Here is a 20,301-nt window from a genome sequence, read left to right as displayed (position 1 = left end):
TTCATGGCTTTATCTTGATCCTGTTGGTATCCAATTAGAATATATTATATGAATATAGCCAGTGTATCGTACCTAAACTCCTTAATTACTCCAATGCAGTGGTTAATTGTAGCTTGATTGTTACTTATAAAATAGTTATCTGTTTTACGAGAAGGAAATTGTAAACTTGTTTTGCAAGTTTTGATATATAGATTGGCCTATTAGACCGATTCACTTTCATATATATAGGTAATATACATACAAAAACCGAGCCAGGCATATACATATACACCAAGTTTAATTAATTCTAAACAAATATGGTATTTTTTTGTTTAACATTATGTGGAACACAAAATTTAATTTAACCCATGATTAAGTGATAGCAGCTTGAGCAGAAAAATAACATGTATCATGCATTTAACGGTTCGGTCTATACAGTTATTTGCATAAAGTAGGTGTATTCAATTAATTTGCTTGCTTTCAATGTTGCGGTTGCCGAGGATCTTCCAGAAACAACATCTCTGCCTTATTAAAGGTAGGGGTAAGGTCTGCGTACACACTACCCTCCCCAGACCCCAGTTGTGGGATTACACTGGGTCTGTTGTTGTTGTTGTTGTTGTTGTTGTATATGAATATAGCCTGTAGGGATTTCTATTAACAATAACTAAAACTGGTATACATGCATGTATATTTTTTGTATTTCTCGTCTTAATAAGGTGTTGATATGTTAGTCACTCTTATGTATTGAAGATGCATATTGTTCTCCCATGTGTTTGGTGGTATTTTGCAAATTCCTTGATTTTATTTTCTTAGGTCAGAGTAGATGTGGACAAGGAGGACACAAGAATAGTTTTTGAGAAAGTTTTGGCAAATTTAGCACGTTCTGCACCACCTGTTCCAGGCTTCCGCAGGGAAAAAGGAGGTATTATTTTTATTTAATGATTTTGATCAAGGAGACATTACTACAACTTTCAATCTCCTAATGGCCGCAAATATTATCACCGAGTATTTCCTCAACCTTATCGATATTGTCTTTCCTTCTTACATCTGACTTGCTTTTGGCAGTCTATTCCATTTAATCATATAAAGTACCTAACCTGATTCGACTTTGGCATTCCAAAAGTATCCTTTATTCATGTCATGTTACTATTTGTGTTTTGTAAGAGTTCTCAATTCTTCGAGGTACGCGCTACTTGGCCCAGACACAGCGTCTTTAAAAAAATATAGAGTTCTCAATTCTTCTCCTGTTTCTTTCAACAGTCAACTTTGTCCTTGGCCAGGAAAATCTTTGGAAATGTCAGAAGCTAGCATTTGCACTGGGTAACATGAAAGTTGGCAAGTGAGATCAGTGTGACAAGCGATGTTGTTCTCGCACAAGTCATAACCAGAAAAGACAACTAATTTTCGATGATTTTTGCAAGAATGACTCCGGGGATATATCACAATATTCTCTTTTCGCAGAATATGAGTTGGATAAACTTGATAAGCAAGAAATGAACATAGTGGTTTTGGGAGTGAAAACTATTCCTGTTTTGCGTAATATGCTATTGACCGGTGCTTTTGCGTTTTTTCTTTCAATTTTAATTCTGGGGGGCCTTGGTAGATAGAGAGCGGAGGCCGTCAAAGTTTGGTCAGGTCTTATCCTATCTCTCTTTCCTATATCCCTCTCACTTTCGCAGTGATCACATACAACTTCAGGTCTTCAGCTAATATGCCATGTTCCATTTTTAATATTTTGTGAATTTACAGTCGTTCAATCTCTAATGCGTGAATCTAACTTATTGTAATGTTGTGTGCATGGTTGCTGCTCCAGGGAAAACATCTAAGGTATGTACATTGCGGTGCTCAGCCCAATATATCTTACCTTGTTTGATAGCACCAAGACCAGAATAGTTTGTATATATTATTTTCTGGCGTTAGCTGGAGAGTATCTAAAACAGTAGTTGTATTTTTTTAAACTTCTAAAGGATTTTTTTGTTTTTTCAGATGTTAAATATCAATATGAAACAAAGTACTATTATTTCATGTCAATTTGACTGGAGAAGAATGATTTTTCCATATAGGGGAGGAGTTAAATAAATGAGATGAATGGAGTTTTAAATGGAGAAAGATGATTTTTCAAGGATGACAAAAGACATCTTAATTAAAATGTCCTGGAATAAGAAGTGTCCTGAAGTCAGTGTGGCTCGTTTGAAGTACTTGTGCTTATTATTTTGCAGATTGGTCCTCATTATTGTGATTGTTCTTCTTGCTCTTAATCGCCTCTTTAAGAAATACGGAGAATAATATTTTTAATATGTTTTACTGGGAATGGGAAATGATATCCTAGTTCTAGTGCATTTCTCTACTTTACGCTTGACAGCTGATTGACGACTTCCACAGGTTCCTAGGGACTTTCTACTGCAGATACTTGGTGAAGATCGAGTTACCAATTTTGTAATCCGGGAAATTGTTACCTCAACCCTCGCTGATTATGTGAAGAAGGCAAGTTAATCAATATTATTTCAACCTTTATTGAATTCCAATTAGATCTTCTCTAAACTTTGAAGGTCATTAATTCTGCAGGAGAACTTGTCTGTGAAGGATAACAAGATTAGCACCACCCAAACTGCCGATGAACTCAAATCATCGTTTACTATTGGAGCTGAATTCGGATTCAACGCCACCTTAGAGCTTGAAGATGCAAAAACTGAAGCCACCACAGACTGACAGAAGATGTGACACTTGTTTTGCGTAAACGTCAATCTCATTATCTAATCTGTTAGAATCAGTAATTCTTGAGGCCAGTAGATTGAAGATCTTCAAAGAGCTACTCCTATTAATTTGTAAAATGTGAGAAGTGATGGCTTAGGTTGCATGCATGATATATACATTATATAATGTTATGGTGTAACATTTCTCTTTATGGCTTTGTTGGGTTGTCACTTGTGGTGGTAGAAAATGTCTGTCTCTAATAATGTTTGTGGCATTGGGCAACTATCAGCTTTGAATTGGAAAAGAAATCCAATAAAAGTTAGTACTAATTGCAGCCGTCGATTCTCTCGAGAGATCATAATTGTCGCGAGCAAAGATAAACGAGGAAGGCTCTTTTGTTATGCTACTATTACTTGCTCTGTTATTCTGCCCAAGCCTGTTCGAGGAAGAGTTATGGACGTAAAATAAAAAGATATATTGGTCGGGCCCATTCATGATACATAATGAATAATAAATAAAAAGATAAAAAGAAAAGTGATCACGCCCAACTATACCTTATAAAAAGGACTAAGCGGTCGTTGCAAATATAATTCAGTTTATAAGTTCGTCGAATCCCATAGAGAACTAAGGTTTAACTACAGTTGTTCAATATTGCTAAGAAACACAAGTCCAAACAATTTTCTAAATTATAAAGATTGAGATTTATATTTCTAACTAATTAACTAACAAATATTATAAAGCATTAAAATTATCAACTAACAGGGATGAAATTGGAGACAAGCCTAAGGAGGTCTAGAGTTATGATTTTCCCAATTGTCGGAATCCTTCCCGCTACGCCTTCTATAATTTCGCCTAAGTATTCCCTACCGATCGTCAGTACTTTGGGTGTCGTAGCTCTCTCTCGAGCAACTATCACAATTTACTATATGTATTCTCTCGAACTACGCTAGCTGGCACTAATTCACTGCTCACTATGATCGCACCAATATTTCGTTATCTCTAATCCCACCTTTAAACCCTCTGTATTGATCTCTCACATGCGTTAGGAGTGATGTTGTTCAACAACTACCTAAATGTGTACTCTCTCTCGAGCAATATACACACTAAATAGTCACAGTTAATTGATGGCCATTCAATCAACAACAATAAACACGTAGTTGAACAAGTAGAGGAATCCAATGGCTCAATTATATAAAAACATAACAAGAATTTATCCGACAAAAGGTTCTATCAAAACTCTAGATAACAAATTAGCTATTCATAATAGTCTGCAAAACTACAATACTAAAATTCATAACCATTAACGAAAATAGGAAGAATGAAGTGAAAAACTCATAAAAGAATTCGCCTTCTTGCTCCTAGCGTGTTCTTGCATCCTTAGGCTGAATCTCATCTCTAAAAACGCCCTCTTTGGTTGAATCTACCGTAAAATCGGCTCCTCTTGTGCTTGGCAGCCTTTTTTTCCTCCAAAATCGTGCCCCACCCTAGAATAACTCATTTGGGGAGTATTTATTTCAATCCCCAGACCAAATCCGGGTTGGAATTTTTTAACCCGTGACTTTTAATTACCGTGATATAAACCTCGCGAAGCCTGGTCTATAGCGCGGTGGACCTGGCTATAGACCTCGCGAAACCTGGTCTATAGCGCGGTGGACCTGGCTATAGACCTTGCGAAGCCTGGTCTATAGCGCGGTGGACCTGGCTATAGACCTCGCGAAGCCTGGTCTATAGCGCGGTGGACCTGGCTATAGACCTCGCGAAGCCTGGTCTGTAGCACGGTTTGGATACTTGATGCTTTTGTACTTTTTTCTTGTATTTTTGTCCTCTTTTTTTGCAACTTTCGTTCGACGATTCCTTCTGATGTTCCTACACATAAAACAACCCAATTTAGCTCAAATATCGCACAATAACTCATTAAAACAACAAAATATAAGGTGAGTAATGTGCTAAAAGTATAATATTTTGGTCTCACATCAAAAAGCCATCCCATTTTGATAAAAGACCCACACCCATATTCCATATCTTTTGGTTATAAGAAGAGCGATCTAAAAATAGAAATAAGAGTAGTGGGGACGATATTATGAAATCATATTCTCGTCCATCTTTCTCAATGATCCAATTCTAGCTCTTTTTTCTTTTAGGGACAAGTTCATTTTCATTCACTCGATATGCCAATTGCCAAGTGTGAAGTAACTTTACGATCCAATGACTTCCTAAGAATCAGATAACAAAATGCAAATTAGAATAAGCTGATGGATCCAAGTAGCGACATGTTCCAATCGAAAGGAATTGCATGTATGCTAGAAAGACGTATAGGCAAACCTTTTTTTATGATCATACAAATTGCTTTTCATAACTTTTCTTTCCACATGCATAGATTGCAATCTAATCAATATTCTAACTTTATCGAACCGAGAATCAGTCTTTTGATCCTCCTTGAGCCTACTCTTGTCTTTGAATTAAGCTTTGGTTGATGCAGACCGCAGATGTTGAAGGATCAGTTGACACTAGATAAGAAAGGTTTTCAATTGAAGATCTCGAACGTGTTCTGAAGTTACTTTAGGATTTGGTTTTTGATCTAGTTGATGTTCTGGCATCTTAAATCAAGGTGACTCTAAATTCAAGTTTGCCTACCTCTCAAGTTATAGAGATATGAGAGGGGCTTCAGAGCCGTAATTCAAGCTAGAAACCAGCCATATCAATTTAGGTAAGTGGTGACAATAAAAAGTCTTTTAAGCGTGATGGGCAATGAGTGAGGTAGGATAAAATAGTATTTGAACCAGGGCGGGCTGAGGAGGCCCTATCTAGTCTGTCTTTTCATGGGTGGTGGGCAGAGAAAAAAACCATTCATTAAACCTTTTGGAACTGGAGACGAAGAGTCATTTAAAGACCTTTTCAAAAACCACTTTGTAGAGGGCGGGTATCACGCTCAATAGAACCAGACTTTGCTATGTCAATAGTCAATAGGAGAGAGAAAGAAAGAGAACAGCAAAACATTATCACATGACGCCTACACTGCTTCATGAAAGTGAAACCAATAAGTAATAGTCTTATATACCCAGCCTTTGTAGAATTTCGAAACTGTATGTTATTTCTTTGCATGTTAAGAGATAATATTGTAATCCAAGAACATAGCAAAACAAATAAGCAATCACAATTAAATTTGATGAAGCATCACTAAGAACAATTCATAAACAATAATGCCATGTAATTAAGTGCCGGCAAATTCACCTCACACACTATAAATTAGTAGTATGAGAAGCACACATGAATTAATAAACTAATATTTAGAGCATAGACAATAATATCAAGATAGAATACAGGTAAAAATTAAAGAGCACCCACTATGCTCTTGGATTCAATGTGATATGAACGTAACTCATCTTCTATAAGAGAAATATGAGTATAAGAAGCAATAGGGGATACAAAGTAGTGTTGGGATTGGAAGTTGGTGTACGGAAAATGGAGGAAAAAAATATGAAGGGAAAGTGAGTTGTTCCCTTATGTTTTGGAAAGAGCAATTGTCCCGCATTGATAGTGAAAAAAAGGAGAATGTAGTTATATTATGAAAACACTTTTCTTGATGTTAAATGGGTTGGAAAGAAGGTAAGCATTACGCCGTCGTCGCCGCTCGGCTCCACTTTGGGCTTCGGATTTGGTTAACGCTTGATTGATTAATTTTTTTGGATAAAATTTCTTTCAATTATTTAATTAATTAAACGTTCGCATGTTCCAACAACCATGGTTGTTTCTGAAAGGTTGTAAATTTTCAAAAACAGTACCAGAAAATGGCTATAAATTAGCTACTGATTCCAGAATTTTTCCTTATGAAATTTTCTGAACTTCTTCTTCTTCTACACAAATAAAATCCAGTGTGATTTACAACCATTAAGTGGTTCGCAGTTCACCAGCGTTTTAGGTACCGATACTCTGGTGAGTTAAATCGTTCTATCCTGGGAGGATAATATTCCAACACCTCGGGTACTTGAGGAGAATAATTTTCTTAAGGATACACTGTGCATTCAGTGGGCTCGATTTCATTTCGAAAATTATTTTCTGATTCTGGTTTCTTACTATTTCCAGTTTCTGCCTTATTTCAGTTTTTCTTGTTTCTGTTTTATGTTACAAAAATTTACCGTTTCACAATATTATAGTTTAATACATATTGAATAACAATCTTAAGAAAATTACTTTTATACTTTAATCTGTATTTTGTTTTATGGAGATTAAAATATTTGTGGTTTTCTATTGCTTCTGAATTTTTCTATTTCTGATTTGAAGATATAAAAACTTCATCGGAATATTAAAATTCAGAAACGATTTAAATAACATAAAAACTTCATCGTTTTCTTGTGAAACGGTATATAAAAACTTTGATTTTTGTTTATTAAACCGTACTGTTTATTATTAATTACAGTACTGTTTACTATTTTTAATTTTTGCCATTAATTGAATTGTTCTGTTGTTGACAGTGAGAAATGGTAGTTGCAAATAGAAATCCTTTTGCGACTGTTGCGGCAACGACAATAGCCTCGTAGCCGAACTACTGTGCCACCGGCCGAAAAATCGAAAAAAAAATTCTGGAGCTAACTTCAAAGGATGGCATCAAAGGGTGTTCTTTTGGCTTGCCACACTTGGTATGCAGAAAATTACCAGTGAAGATCCTCCAGTGCCTGCTGCCGATATGCCAGACAATGAAAAACTTATGATTGATGAGGCGTGAAAACATGCAGATTTTCTTTGCAAAGGCTACATCCTAAGTGCTTTGGAGGATGATTTGTACAATATCTGCAGTGCTACGAAAATGAGCCTCAAACATTCTTGCTTGAAAATGAGCCTCAAATGTTCAAAGCAGCTATGTCATTTTCTGATTCAGCATTTTGGAAAAAGGCAGACAATAGTAAGGTTCAATCAATTTTGGATAATTATACATGGAAATTGGTTGATCTTCCTCCAGAAAATAAGCATTTAGATTCAAAATGGATCTTTAAGAGGAAAATGAAAGTTGATGGCACCATTGACAATATAAGGCAAGACTTGTTGTCAAAGGTTATAAACAAAAGAAAGGCCTTGATTACTTTGGCACTTACTCGCCAGTAACGAGGATAACACTATTAGGGTGTTAGTGGCACTGACAGCTGTGTATGATCTTGAAATCCATCAAATGGATGTTAAAACAGCTTTCTTAAATGGAAAATTGGAGGAAAAAATTTACATGGAACAACCTAAGAGTTTTTTGGTTCCTGGTAAAGAAAAGAAAGTGCACAAACTTGTTAAGTCGCTTTATGGACTTAAACAAGTAACCAAACAATGGCATGCTAAATTTGACCAAACAATGCTTCCAAATGGTTTTAAAATCAACGAGTGTGACAAATGTGTTTACATTAAAAACACTCCAGGTCATGAAGTCATTGTTTGTTTATATATTAATGACATGTTGATAATGAGCAAAGATATGGGAGATATAAATGCTACTAAGCGCATACTGGCTAGAAAATTTGACATGAAAGACTTAGGAGTTGCTGATGTGATCTTAGGAATTAGAATTCACAAGACTCCACAAGGTCTAGCATTATCACAGTCTCACTACATTGAAAAGGTACTTGACAAGTTCAAGTATTTGGATTTCAAAATTGCCAAGACTCCAATTGACGTGAGTTATGCACTTCAAAAGAATGAAGGTGAAAGTGACTCACAACTGGATTATGCAAGAGTATTGGGAAGTTTGATGTATATCATGAATTGTACACGACCAGATATAGCATGTGCTATTAGTAAACTGAGTCGGTTTACAAGTAATCCCAATCACATACATTGGATGGCAATGAAACGAGTTTTGGGGTATCTCAAACATACCCAAAATTATGCTTTGCATTATAACAAATATCCCTCCGTGATCGAGGGATATAGTGATGCAAATTGGATCACTGGATCATCTGAAGTTAAATCCACGAGTGAATATGTTTTCACAATTGGGGGTGGAGCAGTGTCTTGGAAATCATCCAAACAAACGTACATCGCTCATTCTACGATGGAATCTGAATTCATAACTTTAGACAAGGCCGGTGAAGAAGCTGAATGGATCCGGAATTTCTTGGAAGATATTCAATTTTGGCCCAAACCTTTAGCACATATACGTATACATTGTGATAGTCAAGCGGCAATAGGTAGGGCAGGAAGAATTATGTATAACGAAAAATCTCGTCACATACGACGGAGACACAATACCGTTAGATAACTACTCTCTAGTGGTATTATCACGATTGACTACGTGAAGTCAAGAGATAACGTGTCAGATCCACTTACAAAAGGCCTATCTAGAGAGACAGTTGAAAGATCATCGAAGGGAATAGGGTTAAAGCCTAAGACAAGTCATCATGACGGTAACTCTACCTAGCAAACTGGAGATCCCAAGAGCTAGGTTCAAAGAGATCAAACAAATTTATGAATGACGGTTCAACATTGTCAAATAACTCAACTCATTCTTGTGATGAAGACAATGTTCAGGAATCACGGTAAAGCATTAAGGCTTTTTGATGAGTCAATAAAGCTTAAAGTTTTTTTAATGATTTGCTAAGTCTGGCAGGAAATGACCAGATAATGTGTCTATGGGACTACACGTTTAGAAATCACCTATGTGAGTGTGAAGTGTAAGCCGCTTCAAGGGGAATGAAGGTAAAGGCCTATTCCCTAAGCACTCATGAAACCAAGCGATATTCATATCTGAAACGAGTATAACCGTGAGAATCATAGATGGTTAAGGGTTGATTGTGTGACTTATGTTGTCTAGGTATACAACAAATCTTGACGGTTCAAAGATATCAAATCTACTGATTGACCGCGTATATCCAATATAAGTTCACTATGAAAAGTTCAAAGGAAAACCTACTTATCCAGATGCAATTAATCCTTGCTTGCAAATTACACATTCGTCTGTGCATTCATTTATCTTATAGTCATTCCTCATTTTATGTGGGGGATTGTTGGGATGAAAAGTTGGTGAATGGGAAATGGAATGAAGAAATGTGAAGGGAAAGTGAGTTGTTCCCTTATATTTTGGAAAGAGCAGTTGTCCCTAATTGGTAGTGGAAAAAAAAAAGGGAATGTGCTTATATTAAGAAAATACTTTTCTTGGTGTTAAATGGGTTGGAAAGAAGGTAAGTCTCGCGCCGCCATCGTCGTCGATCGGCTCAGCTTCGGCTTCAGATTTGGTCAAAGATCGATTGATTGATTCATTTTTTTAGACAAAATTTCTTTCAATTATTTAATTAATTCCCGAAATATTTTAAATCTTTCTGTATGTTCCAACAACCATGGTTGTTTCTGAAAGGTTGCAAATTTTTAGAAGCAGCGCCAGAAAAAGGCTATAAATTCGCTACTGATCCCAGAATTTTTCCTTACGAAATTTTCTGAACTTCTTCTTCTTCTGCAGAAGTAAAATCCAGTGTGGTTTACAGCCATTAAATGGTTCGCAGTTCACCAACTTTTTAGGTACCGATACTCTGGTGAGTTAAATCGTTATATCACGAGAGGATAATATTCTAACACCTCGGGTATCTGAGGGGAATAATTTTTTTAAGGACACACTATGCATTTAGAGGGCACAATTTCATTCCGAAAATTATTTTCTGATTCTGATTTCTGACTATTTTCAGTTTCTGCCTTATTTCTGTTTTTCTTGTTTCTGTTTTATGTCGTAGAAATTTACTGTTTCATAATATTATAGTTTAATACGGATTGAATAACAAGTGGCTTGTTGGTGTGCAGGTGAAACTTAAGAAACATGTGAGAATATATTTATATTGAGATAAATCGTGAGATGAGAGAACAACTTGAATTTTCATGCTATACGTACATTACACTACTCTTCAGTAGAAATTTATTCTAACTAGTGTTCATACCGAACATATTAACTTACAATGGTTAAGTGACTTAATTAGGCGAGAATACATACTAGGCAACCATTATTATGTGAAAGAAGTCCATGTACAAGCATATATAATATATTGATTGATTTGGTGTGATTATTGGGTGAAGGAAAATTTTTATTGCGTAAAATACATTACACCTACAAAAAATCATAAAAGTACTTTTGAAAATTAAAATTACTCATTTCATCTATCGTCATTTAAGATGAGAATTGCAATTTTATGTTATATGAAAGGGTTTTCTATTTATTTAATGAACGTGAATACTAGAAACATTATTATTTTTATTTGACATCTTTAAAATAAAATACCAAAAATAAATTGAATTGATTCGACACCGCAAATAAATCGATAATAATGATGGACGACGATGACTATTAGTGATGAAAGTGGATAGTGTAATGCAAAATGCCATATTTGTAGAAATTCTTAAATGGATAACAATAAATATAATATTTAAATGATATTAATACTTTATTATAAATTTTAATTATTCAGATTTATAAGTGGTTGTAAATTAAATAATATATTTAAGGATTGAAAAATAAATTTTAGACCTTCATTCATTGAGCGCAAATAAATGATTCCTATAACTTCCATCCCATAAAGTTTAAATGGTCTTTTTGAAAATCAAGACTAGTTTAGGGGCATTTATGTAAACTCTTAAAAAGGTAAAAATAATAGATATTTATGAGTATCTTATATCCGGATATGCACTATCTATAAATTTCAAAAAGTGTATAGAATCCTACTAACTTCCTATCTAACGGCTGCAAAAATCCACTAAAGGACCACTACCTTCATCTACACCGTCAAAAGCAAAAAATATCAAAAAGAAAGCAGAAAAGAATTTAATTCAGAAAAAAGAAAAATAATCTCAATTTTCTCGAATCCAAAAACCTCTCTCAAAATTCTCTATGGAGCCGAATCATGAAACTAGTGGACTCAGCTCTTACTTCCACCACCACCAACCACCACCACAACCACCGCAAAACCCTAACCCCACCACCAATGGAATTGTGCAAAACAACTCCACTAACAATTCCGCCGCCGCTACCACCGCCGCTGCTTCTCACATGGTGTACACTGGTTCACTGCCGTCCGCCGCCGTGTCGCCGCCGATGGAAAGCGTGAAGAGAAAGCGAGGGAGGCCCAGAAAATATAGCACACCGGAGCAAGCTGCCGCTGCTAAACGGCTCTCTTCGGCTTCGGCTCCGCCCAAAAAGCGGGATCATGCTTTGAGCCGTTGTGCTGGAGCTGACGCCGCTGGTGGTTCTTCTAAGAAATCCCAATTGGCCGCTCTGGGTGAGTCCCGCTGTCTATCACGCTCCTGCACGCGCCGCCACGGAATTTTAAAAATCTGTTCTTTGGTGTTTATATTCATCTGTTAGAATTTAGAATGTGTTTGAAAGTAATATAGTAGTATACCGCATTATATGCGGGAGGGGCATATGGGCACATGCTTATATCCGTATCTATGCTTTTCTATTTTTTATTTTCTGCCATAGTTTATTGGATACTTTATTCTTGTGTTGGACCTCCTACTTCTCCACCTTTTTTTCCCATTCCTTAAACTAAGGTTTTTAAAAAGAGATCTTTGCATGGTTTGTATGCAGTAGAAAATATTTTACCTTGTCCATGTTACCCCCTTCTTATCAATAGCTTTGCTGGTTAATAGAGGAAAAAATTAGTAGTATTTAAATAAAAAATCAAGTGTAGAGGCAGAATACGGGGCTGTCTGCAGCCACCAGTGAAGTAGTAAACAAAGAGTCAATCTAAGAGATTTGCAAAGCATTACAAGTTTGTTGCCTTTTGTTTTAGTTCCCTTATGTTCCAGGGGGAGGGGGGGGCTGTTTAATTGGAAGAGCTTAAATTAATTTTTTGCCTCATATATTATATTGAGCTAGTTGACTCTGTTGCCCAATGTTTAAAAGTCCTAATTACGATTGATAAAAGAAGAGGGCCAGTTTTACTCTAATTTCTCCTATTGGTTTATGCAGGTAATGCTGGACAAGGTTTTTCACCTCATATCATTAATGTGTCTACTGGAGAAGTATGTTCAGAATTTTTCTTCCAGATTCTCTATTAGCTCCTCTGATTATGCAAAGTTCACTGTGCTTGAATCAGCGATAAATGATTCCTCTCATATACTTTATCTGTTTTTGATAGATAGTTTCACTTTACGTATCTAGTTAATTCTCAAATAGATAGTTAATTCCTTGAAGGAAAAGCAGTTTTTCTTTTTGAGCAAATAAATTGGATAGGGATCAAATAAATTGGAATGGATAAAAAGGACAGTAATCCATAAATTGTACTGGGTGAAGTTATAGGTGTTGGGACATTGGATTTCTGGAAGATTGGAGCTATTATTTGAATATCCAACTGATGATACTTCTATTACACTAACTCAAGCACCTCCTAGAATCTAGATGGTCTAGCTTGCTTATGTCCACTTCTTTTTTATGACGTGCTTACGCCTTTCCTTTATTTAGCTTGCCCTCATTTCATTTTGCTGTGGTAACTTGTAGACGTCATAATTGATGTTTTTAGGCTATATAAATTGGTTCCACTTAAGTCCATTTATTGTACCTCTTTGGGAAGGGAAGAAGTTTATGTTGAAAGGTTATCCTTTATGCTCAACGTTTCCTCTTTTACTGATGCGTGGAGCGTGTTACTCTTCTCATTTATGATTTTTTGACACTACGGCTTTGTTACTTCTTTTCCTCTTTTATTCGAGCAGGGTTGTTCTGTTTTTATTTCCTTTTGCATTTAAGAACTGAACTACATGGCTTGATTCGCTAATTCATTTCTTCTCCCCTATACAGAAACAATTATGGAATATGGATTATTTTCTCTAAACAGTTAATATTGGATGGATATTTTATATGATAGAACACTTGCTTATACAATTATTTGTGTGCAAACCTTTCGCATTTCCTATATGGTTAAAACTTATTAAGTGTGAACAAGATACAAGCCCAAGAGGAAGTTAATGATACCATGTATAAGGGTCATATGATTAAAACCATATATAATGGATATCAATTGTTGGTTCCTGCCTGAGCATTATTTGTTTAAACATATTTAAACTCCTTGTTGGTATATCTTTGTAATGATGACAATAATATTGTCCTAGGTTTATTAGAAGTTTGGTTTTAATTGGAAAACTGAATTAGGTTTATTTTTTCTAGGATCAGTTATAATGTGTACATCGATATTTTTTAAAAGAAAATTCCCTGATGTGACAAAAGCTCGTGCTTAAAATTTCTCCGATGTAATGTTGTTATAGCATATAACTCAGATAAAATTGCCTGTGGGAAATTCAGCATCTCCTGCTAATTATGCCAACATTCAAGAAATTTGGCAAATTCTGGATCTTGTGGCTACCAACTTAGATATAGAAAATTCAGCTAGGAACATACCTATAACCTATCTAAAGTACTAGTTTCACTCTTTTTATTTTTAAATCAAGAAAGTACTAGCTTCTCTTTTTTAGGATTCTTGGTGAAAATTGAATATGAGCTATGGTGCACAGCCTCAGAAGGGAGAAAGGATAAATTGATTTTTCTGGTCTTCTACTCTATTGATAGTCTGTGAAAGATGGAAAAGCATTATCTTATTATAATTATCACATAGCACAAATGAAGATAGGAAAACAGCTAGCCTTATAATCATCTGTTCCTTTTGTTATTAAAGGGAATTTCTGGTTTGTTCTCCTTTTCACTTGCTAATTGTATATGTTATAAAGAAGAGAGAGACCCATAAAAGAATGTAATAGAGAAGAGAGATTGATACTTTAAGAGAATATTGTTTTTTCTTCTCATGCTAAATCAAATATAATTGCAGTTTAAGTGCCTTTTGATTTGGTTTAGTTGCTACCTCTCATGTTCTCTTCTTTTCTCTTGCTTCACTTGTCATTACTTATGCCAATAGCAAAGATCTTTTTGAAGATATCCCCATCTCCAAAATCTTTGTAGTACTATGAGTTCTCAGATATTCGCCTTTTCCAGAGTCTTTGTGTTCCATGTTACTCTTGCAGTTCAACTGGAATGCTTTTGGTTTATGTTCCTTCTGACCTCAGTAACTGGTTGTAATAAGAAATGTTTGCGTTCCATTTTCCTCTTCGGGTTTTACCAATTGATATTAAGTCAAAAGTGATGTTCCATTACAGTGTTTGCATGGCATCTGATCTATGTAGAAGTACTGTCCATGGTTAATTTCTTGTTGCACCAACTTAAATGTGCCTTTAGTATCATCTCTTTCTGTATGCTGAGCATATCAAACTGATTTCTGTCTCTTTTTTATCAAACCCGTGATGTTGATGATTAGTTGTCACAGATATATGATTCAGGGTTTTTAGTCCTTTACTATCCATTCATTGTTCATCAGAATATGTAGTAATAGTTTTTCCTTAACATGCATGGCAGTTTCAATGGTACATCGCCTTTCCTAATTAACTTCACTGCATTGGAGGTGTACTTACTGACTACGTTTGTATTTGTCTGCCATTTTATGCTTATGCTTTTTCCATAATTCACTTAACAGGATGTCGGTCAGAAAATCATGATGTTCATGCAACAAAGCAAATACGAACTATGCGTATTATCAGCATCTGGCTCAATCTCTAATGCCTCTCTGCGTCAGCCAGCAACATCTGGAGGAAGTATTACATATGAGGTAGAAAATTTCTTACTGATGTGGTTGGCAATGGGAAGCACTGAGTTTGCAGACAGACATAGGTCTAGAGCAGAATAAAGAAGATACAAGAATTAATCATATAGTGAAGGAAATTTGCTGCTTTTCTGTTCTGCATGCTTTCAACTCTAATTCTATTGTTTTGGTTGTGCGTCATTGTTGTTGATTGAATTTATCCAAAAAATTAACTGTTGTTGATTGGAATCAGGATGACTTGCAAAAATATACTGAGAATAGGACACATCAAATCAAGAGTGATATTGTTAAGAGTCCCCATATCGTCCCTGAATTTCGTAAATTCCCATGGGGTTCTTACTTGACTTCCACACATGTTTCACACGCAGCTTAAATTTTCGTAATGTAACTGGAATCTAAGCCATTGCGATGCTTTACTTTTTATGTTGTGGTTTTTGATTAAAAATGAGAGAGGGGAAGGTTCTTCTAGAATGATCAAACAATGCTATCTCCCCCCCCCCCCCCCCCCCAAAACCCCCAAGAATGATCAAACAATGCTATCACCCCTAATACAAGCAAAGTAGTAGTACATCTACTATGTGTTTTATTTTTCTTTCTTTGGAGGTGAAACTTAGTTTAATATTAGTCCAACTTTCTTACCCTGTAACTCTTTTGCCTTACTTTTTTTCTTTTCTTTTAGTAGTGTGAAACCTCTTTTGCGTTACTTTAACTCTTTGTTCCTTCTTTTCGAGGAAGTAAGACTTAACTATTTGTTCCTATATAGCCCTATTTTCTCTTTTGTTGTTCAAGCACAATTATGTAGTCTTATGGCAGCGGTCATAACTTAGTTATGACCAAATACTTTGTACTTATATTGAGATGCCACAATGAAAAATATATCAAGCATACCAGATATTCCAATAAAGAACATAGGCTAGCATTCTCTGGTCATTTTTCTGTTTTAGAGATAGTGGTCGGTCTTACTTCTAGGACCATAATATCTTCACAATGCTCACCAAACAAATAAGAGGAAGAGGATTTAATATTTGAAATGTTTAATTTATATCAGAGATATGTCAACTGACACTTGAACACATCTACTATTTGCCCAATGTCCAAGAAAGACCAGCTTAATATTTGGTCTTAGTCTTTAGCATGTAAACAACACATTTTTGAGATGCCTAAATAGTATCCATGCTTTATCAGTAGGATGTAGAACAGCCTAGCAGGGTTTCCCGTTACCCTTTTCCGTTTTACAGTTATAGTAAGCTGCCATTAACATCATTCTATGCCAGAGGATCATCACTCCAGCCTGTCATAAGAGAACATATTCAAAATTCAATGGTCTTTTGTTGCATTTTTCCTGTCAATGAGGTATACAGCACAGTTATACAACTTTGTATTACTTCATGCCAGGGGCGATTTGACATTCTCACTCTTTCTGGATCTTATGTACGCACTGAGATTGGAGGCAGAACCGGTGGGCTTAGTGTGTGTCTGGCAAGTACAGACGGTCAAATTATTGGAGGTGGAGTAGGTGGTCCCTTGATAGCTGGAGGCCCAATTCAGGTTTTCTACTTTCAAGAATATTATAAGTTCTTATTATGATCTTAGATATCAACAAAATTAATTAAGATATTGATCTTCAGATTATCTTATCTGAGATTAGAGAAAAAAAATCTGTTAATGGGACCAAGCTGACTGAACAGTTAGCATGCTTTCTTACTGATAACTGCGTACCTAACTTGAGACTCATTCTGTTTCTTCATTTCTTCTTGTTTTTATTTCCTTTTGCTTTGTCCACCAATGAAGTAGTTGGTGAAGCATCTGTCCGTGTAAAAGGTTGAAGTTTTCTCGTGGTAAACAAGTCACAAGTAATATACTTTAAAAAAAAACAGTTAAAAATCACAACTAATATGTACAAGTCCAAATGACCGAAATGTATCCTTGACTATCTCGCAATAAAGGAAAGACCCATTTAAAAACAAGAAGTGGTGATACTTACCAAAGAAGGACAACAAGCAGTGATCAATCTATTTAATTTGCTTGTGAAATATCAGATCTTTTCTTTTCTTTTGTCACTTTAAGTTCCTACTTTCTGACAGCTTGTTATTGACTGTGTTGGTAGGTGATTGTTGGCTCATTTTCAGTTGACTCAAAAACTGGGGGAGTAAAGAATGATATTTCCCAGCAAATTGGTGGGTCACCAATGTCAAGTGTAGGCTTTCGCTCGGTGGTCGATTCTTCTCATCAAAATATGGGCAGAGGTCAGTTTATGATGCAGTCTCGTGGTATGCAACCATCGCCTTTACATTCAACTGAATGGAGGGTTAGCACCGGTCAGGGCATGCACCAGTCTCCAGAAAATGGGGACTATGACCACCTTCAAGACTAGGCAAAACGTATCGTGTTAGGAGTAGTGTGAAAAACTTTCCTAAGTTATAGGTTCTGTTGGAAGAGAATATACAAACTCTTTACATTGTACAGGTTAGCAACACCTCCTCTAGTGTCTTTTTTTTCGCAGATGAAAACTGCTCCCAAATGCACTGATGTATGGACCTCAAGAATTTTTCCTACATTGCTCTGGATTACCTTGCTGTCTTTGTGCTTTAGAGTTATCTAAATTTTTTGTTCATTGGGGATGTATATCACTACGATTTACTGACTTGTGTATACTGGTTAAAAAAGAGGTTGATTAGGTCTGAGTTACCTAGTTGCCTTAAACCTATATATCATACCAAGTCTGTACTTATTCTCACAAGGGAGTAGTGGGTATGTCTCTTAACATAGCCACTTGGTTACTTATCTGTCTACTAGTGAGTTTAGATAGTGGTATTATGCCCTTTGCTTGGACGGCTTGCTTTTTATTCGGGCTTTATTAGCAGTTGGATTGAGCTAGCTTGCACGCACCTCTTACTACTATCTCTGATCTCACTAGCACAGTTAGATCAAACTGTAGACTTTAGCTATTATGTATACAATCCACACTTGGAAATCTCCGGATCTAGGGGTGTCAATGGATATTTAAAAATCGATAAAACCGATTGAACTGTACCGTACCGAATCAATTTTTCGGTTTCTTCTAATAAAATTGTAGGTTTTAATATAAATCTATAACCGTATCGATAATTAGGGTAAGATTTTTATTTTATGTACATAAACTGAATAAATATCGAACGGTATCGAATAAATTTACATGTGAAAATATATTTATATATTAAGTTTAAAAATAATAAAGCATTAATTTTTTTCTTGGGCCTTGGAATTATGAAATACTTACAAGCCAACAAGTAATTAAACTCAAAATCCTAATTCTCAAACCTATTATGCTACTCCTATTGAAACTAAATTAATTCCAGATATTTACTAGCAAGACACAAGGTATTCTAGCGACCATGAGTAGCAAGCTACAATGTATTGGATATGTTTCCTTCCGTATAATTTAGATTTATTTTTTTGAATATTTAATTTTCTATTGACTTTATTTGGTACCGATATTAAAAAAATAATCGAAAATTAACCGAACCGTACGGTGACGAAGAAAAACCAACATGATTGGGACACTTTCGGTAAGTTTAATTTTGGGTATATATAATAGAATAACCAAAAAAATTGGTTTGAAACAAATTTTATAAAATAATCACCGAATCGAACAATTACAAAGTTGTACCTATGCTTAGATTTCGGATGAGCTTTGTTGTGTGACAGTAGAGGCCGCTGATATCATGTGGCAACTGGCTGGAAAATTCTCCTGAGGCCATTGGAATGAGGACCACACTTTTACTAAGCCCCCTAGTTTATATTGTTTATTACACACGTCTCGATGTGTATATTTAAGTTTTTACATTTCCATATTACCCTTGTACTTTTGTCAATTGTTACAAATGTTTAAAGGACAATTTAATTGGAAAATATCAATTATCAGTTAAAAAAGTCCCAGTTGGTAATAAATTCATTTGAAGTTTTGATTTTGTAATTAGTATTCCTTTGACATAAGAAAAGAGTATTTTGGGAAATATGAACAAGAGAAAGAAGGAGTATGCCTACAAAAGTTTTTGAGGAAAAAATCAAGGTGATTTAATATATATATTATATATATAAAATAAAAAAGTTTATTAGCTATATAGTATATTTTTTTAGTAAAGGATATAAGGTGGCTCCGCCACTGATTCCGGAACCAAAATAATGAATTTGGACTCAAGACACAAAAATAGGTAGAAAAAAACTTAGTGACCAAAATACATATAGCGCCCTTTTAAAGGGCGCTATACCTTAACAGTCGTTTGTCCGTTAAGGTATAGCGCCCTTTAAAAGGGCGTTATACGTGAATATGAAAAGACGGGTAAGTATATCGCCGTTTATTAAGGCGCTATATATATTTTGTGGGCCCACCAATAATTATTTTGCGCTTAAATGACATAATAATAATTTAAATGGGTATAGCGCCCTTATTTAAGGCGCTATACCTCAAAAATTTCGACCCCCGGATTGGGCATTGCCTTATTTAAATACGTTAAAAATCCATTTAGAAAAAATCTCAAGTCTTGTTAAATTTTTCTTCGTTAAGTTATTTTGCATTTTGTCATAATGTCTCAAGAGCGAAAAATTAGGGTTTCATTATATTGGTGGGTGAGGCTGTGGTGGCGAATAACTCAGTAAGCTATAGTTTATCTCCATAGTGTCATGTTAAGTTGCCACTTATAATGGAGTATGATAGATTGGTATCGTTGTTATGTAAAAAAATGAGTGTGAGCAAATGTATGGTGAACCTTAAAGTAACCGGAAGATATTCGTATTCTGTCACTCCGCAAGGGGTTGCTTGTTATATTGAGTTTAACATCGAGGATGATGAAACTCTGAGTGATTTTTTTAGAACTCCGGATGAATACCGAGAATTTCTTTTGATAAAAATGTTGGAAATGTACGTCAAGGATGAAGACGTTCGCAATAATGAGATTGCGCAAAGCAGGGATATCCCTCAGTCATCGGGTGGTTATTTTGGAGCAGTTTTAGCCAAACAGGTTCCGACTGAAAGAGTTTGGCCTGATCT

The 20,301-nt window shown here is 35.4% G+C and overlaps 2 protein-coding genes across 4 annotated transcripts in view; both read left to right on the top strand.

Moving 5' to 3' along the window:
• The window catches only part of LOC107760716 (uncharacterized), a 30,772-nt gene extending 27,888 nt beyond the window's left edge, over nt 1-2,884 (top strand). For all 3 annotated transcript variants that reach the window (XM_075228372.1, XM_075228373.1, XM_075228374.1), the window contains 4 exons: nt 793-901; nt 1,793-1,806; nt 2,362-2,463; nt 2,545-2,884. In XM_075228372.1, coding sequence (XP_075084473.1) covers nt 793-901; nt 1,793-1,806; nt 2,362-2,463; nt 2,545-2,688 — 369 coding nt within the window. In that variant the 3' untranslated portion in view covers nt 2,689-2,884. The remainder of the gene's footprint in view (nt 1-792; nt 902-1,792; nt 1,807-2,361; nt 2,464-2,544) is intronic.
• An 8,505-nt stretch (nt 2,885-11,389) lies between these two features.
• Nucleotides 11,390-17,848, top strand: LOC107760718 (AT-hook motif nuclear-localized protein 14-like). Its single transcript, XM_016578816.2, has 5 exons — nt 11,390-11,906; nt 12,602-12,654; nt 15,147-15,278; nt 16,668-16,820; nt 17,380-17,848. Exons 1-5 carry the CDS (start codon nt 11,519-11,521, stop codon nt 17,644-17,646), a joined length of 993 nt encoding a protein of 330 aa, XP_016434302.1. The 5' UTR covers nt 11,390-11,518; the 3' UTR covers nt 17,647-17,848.
• The last annotated feature ends 2,453 nt before the right edge of the window (nt 17,849-20,301 follow it).

This window comes from Nicotiana tabacum, chromosome 13 (genome assembly GCF_000715075.1).
Source record: "Nicotiana tabacum cultivar K326 chromosome 13, ASM71507v2, whole genome shotgun sequence".
NCBI lineage: Eukaryota > Viridiplantae > Streptophyta > Magnoliopsida > Solanales > Solanaceae > Nicotiana > Nicotiana tabacum.
Note: the sequence above shows the minus strand (reverse complement) of the source record. Positions and strands in the feature narration are given on the sequence as shown.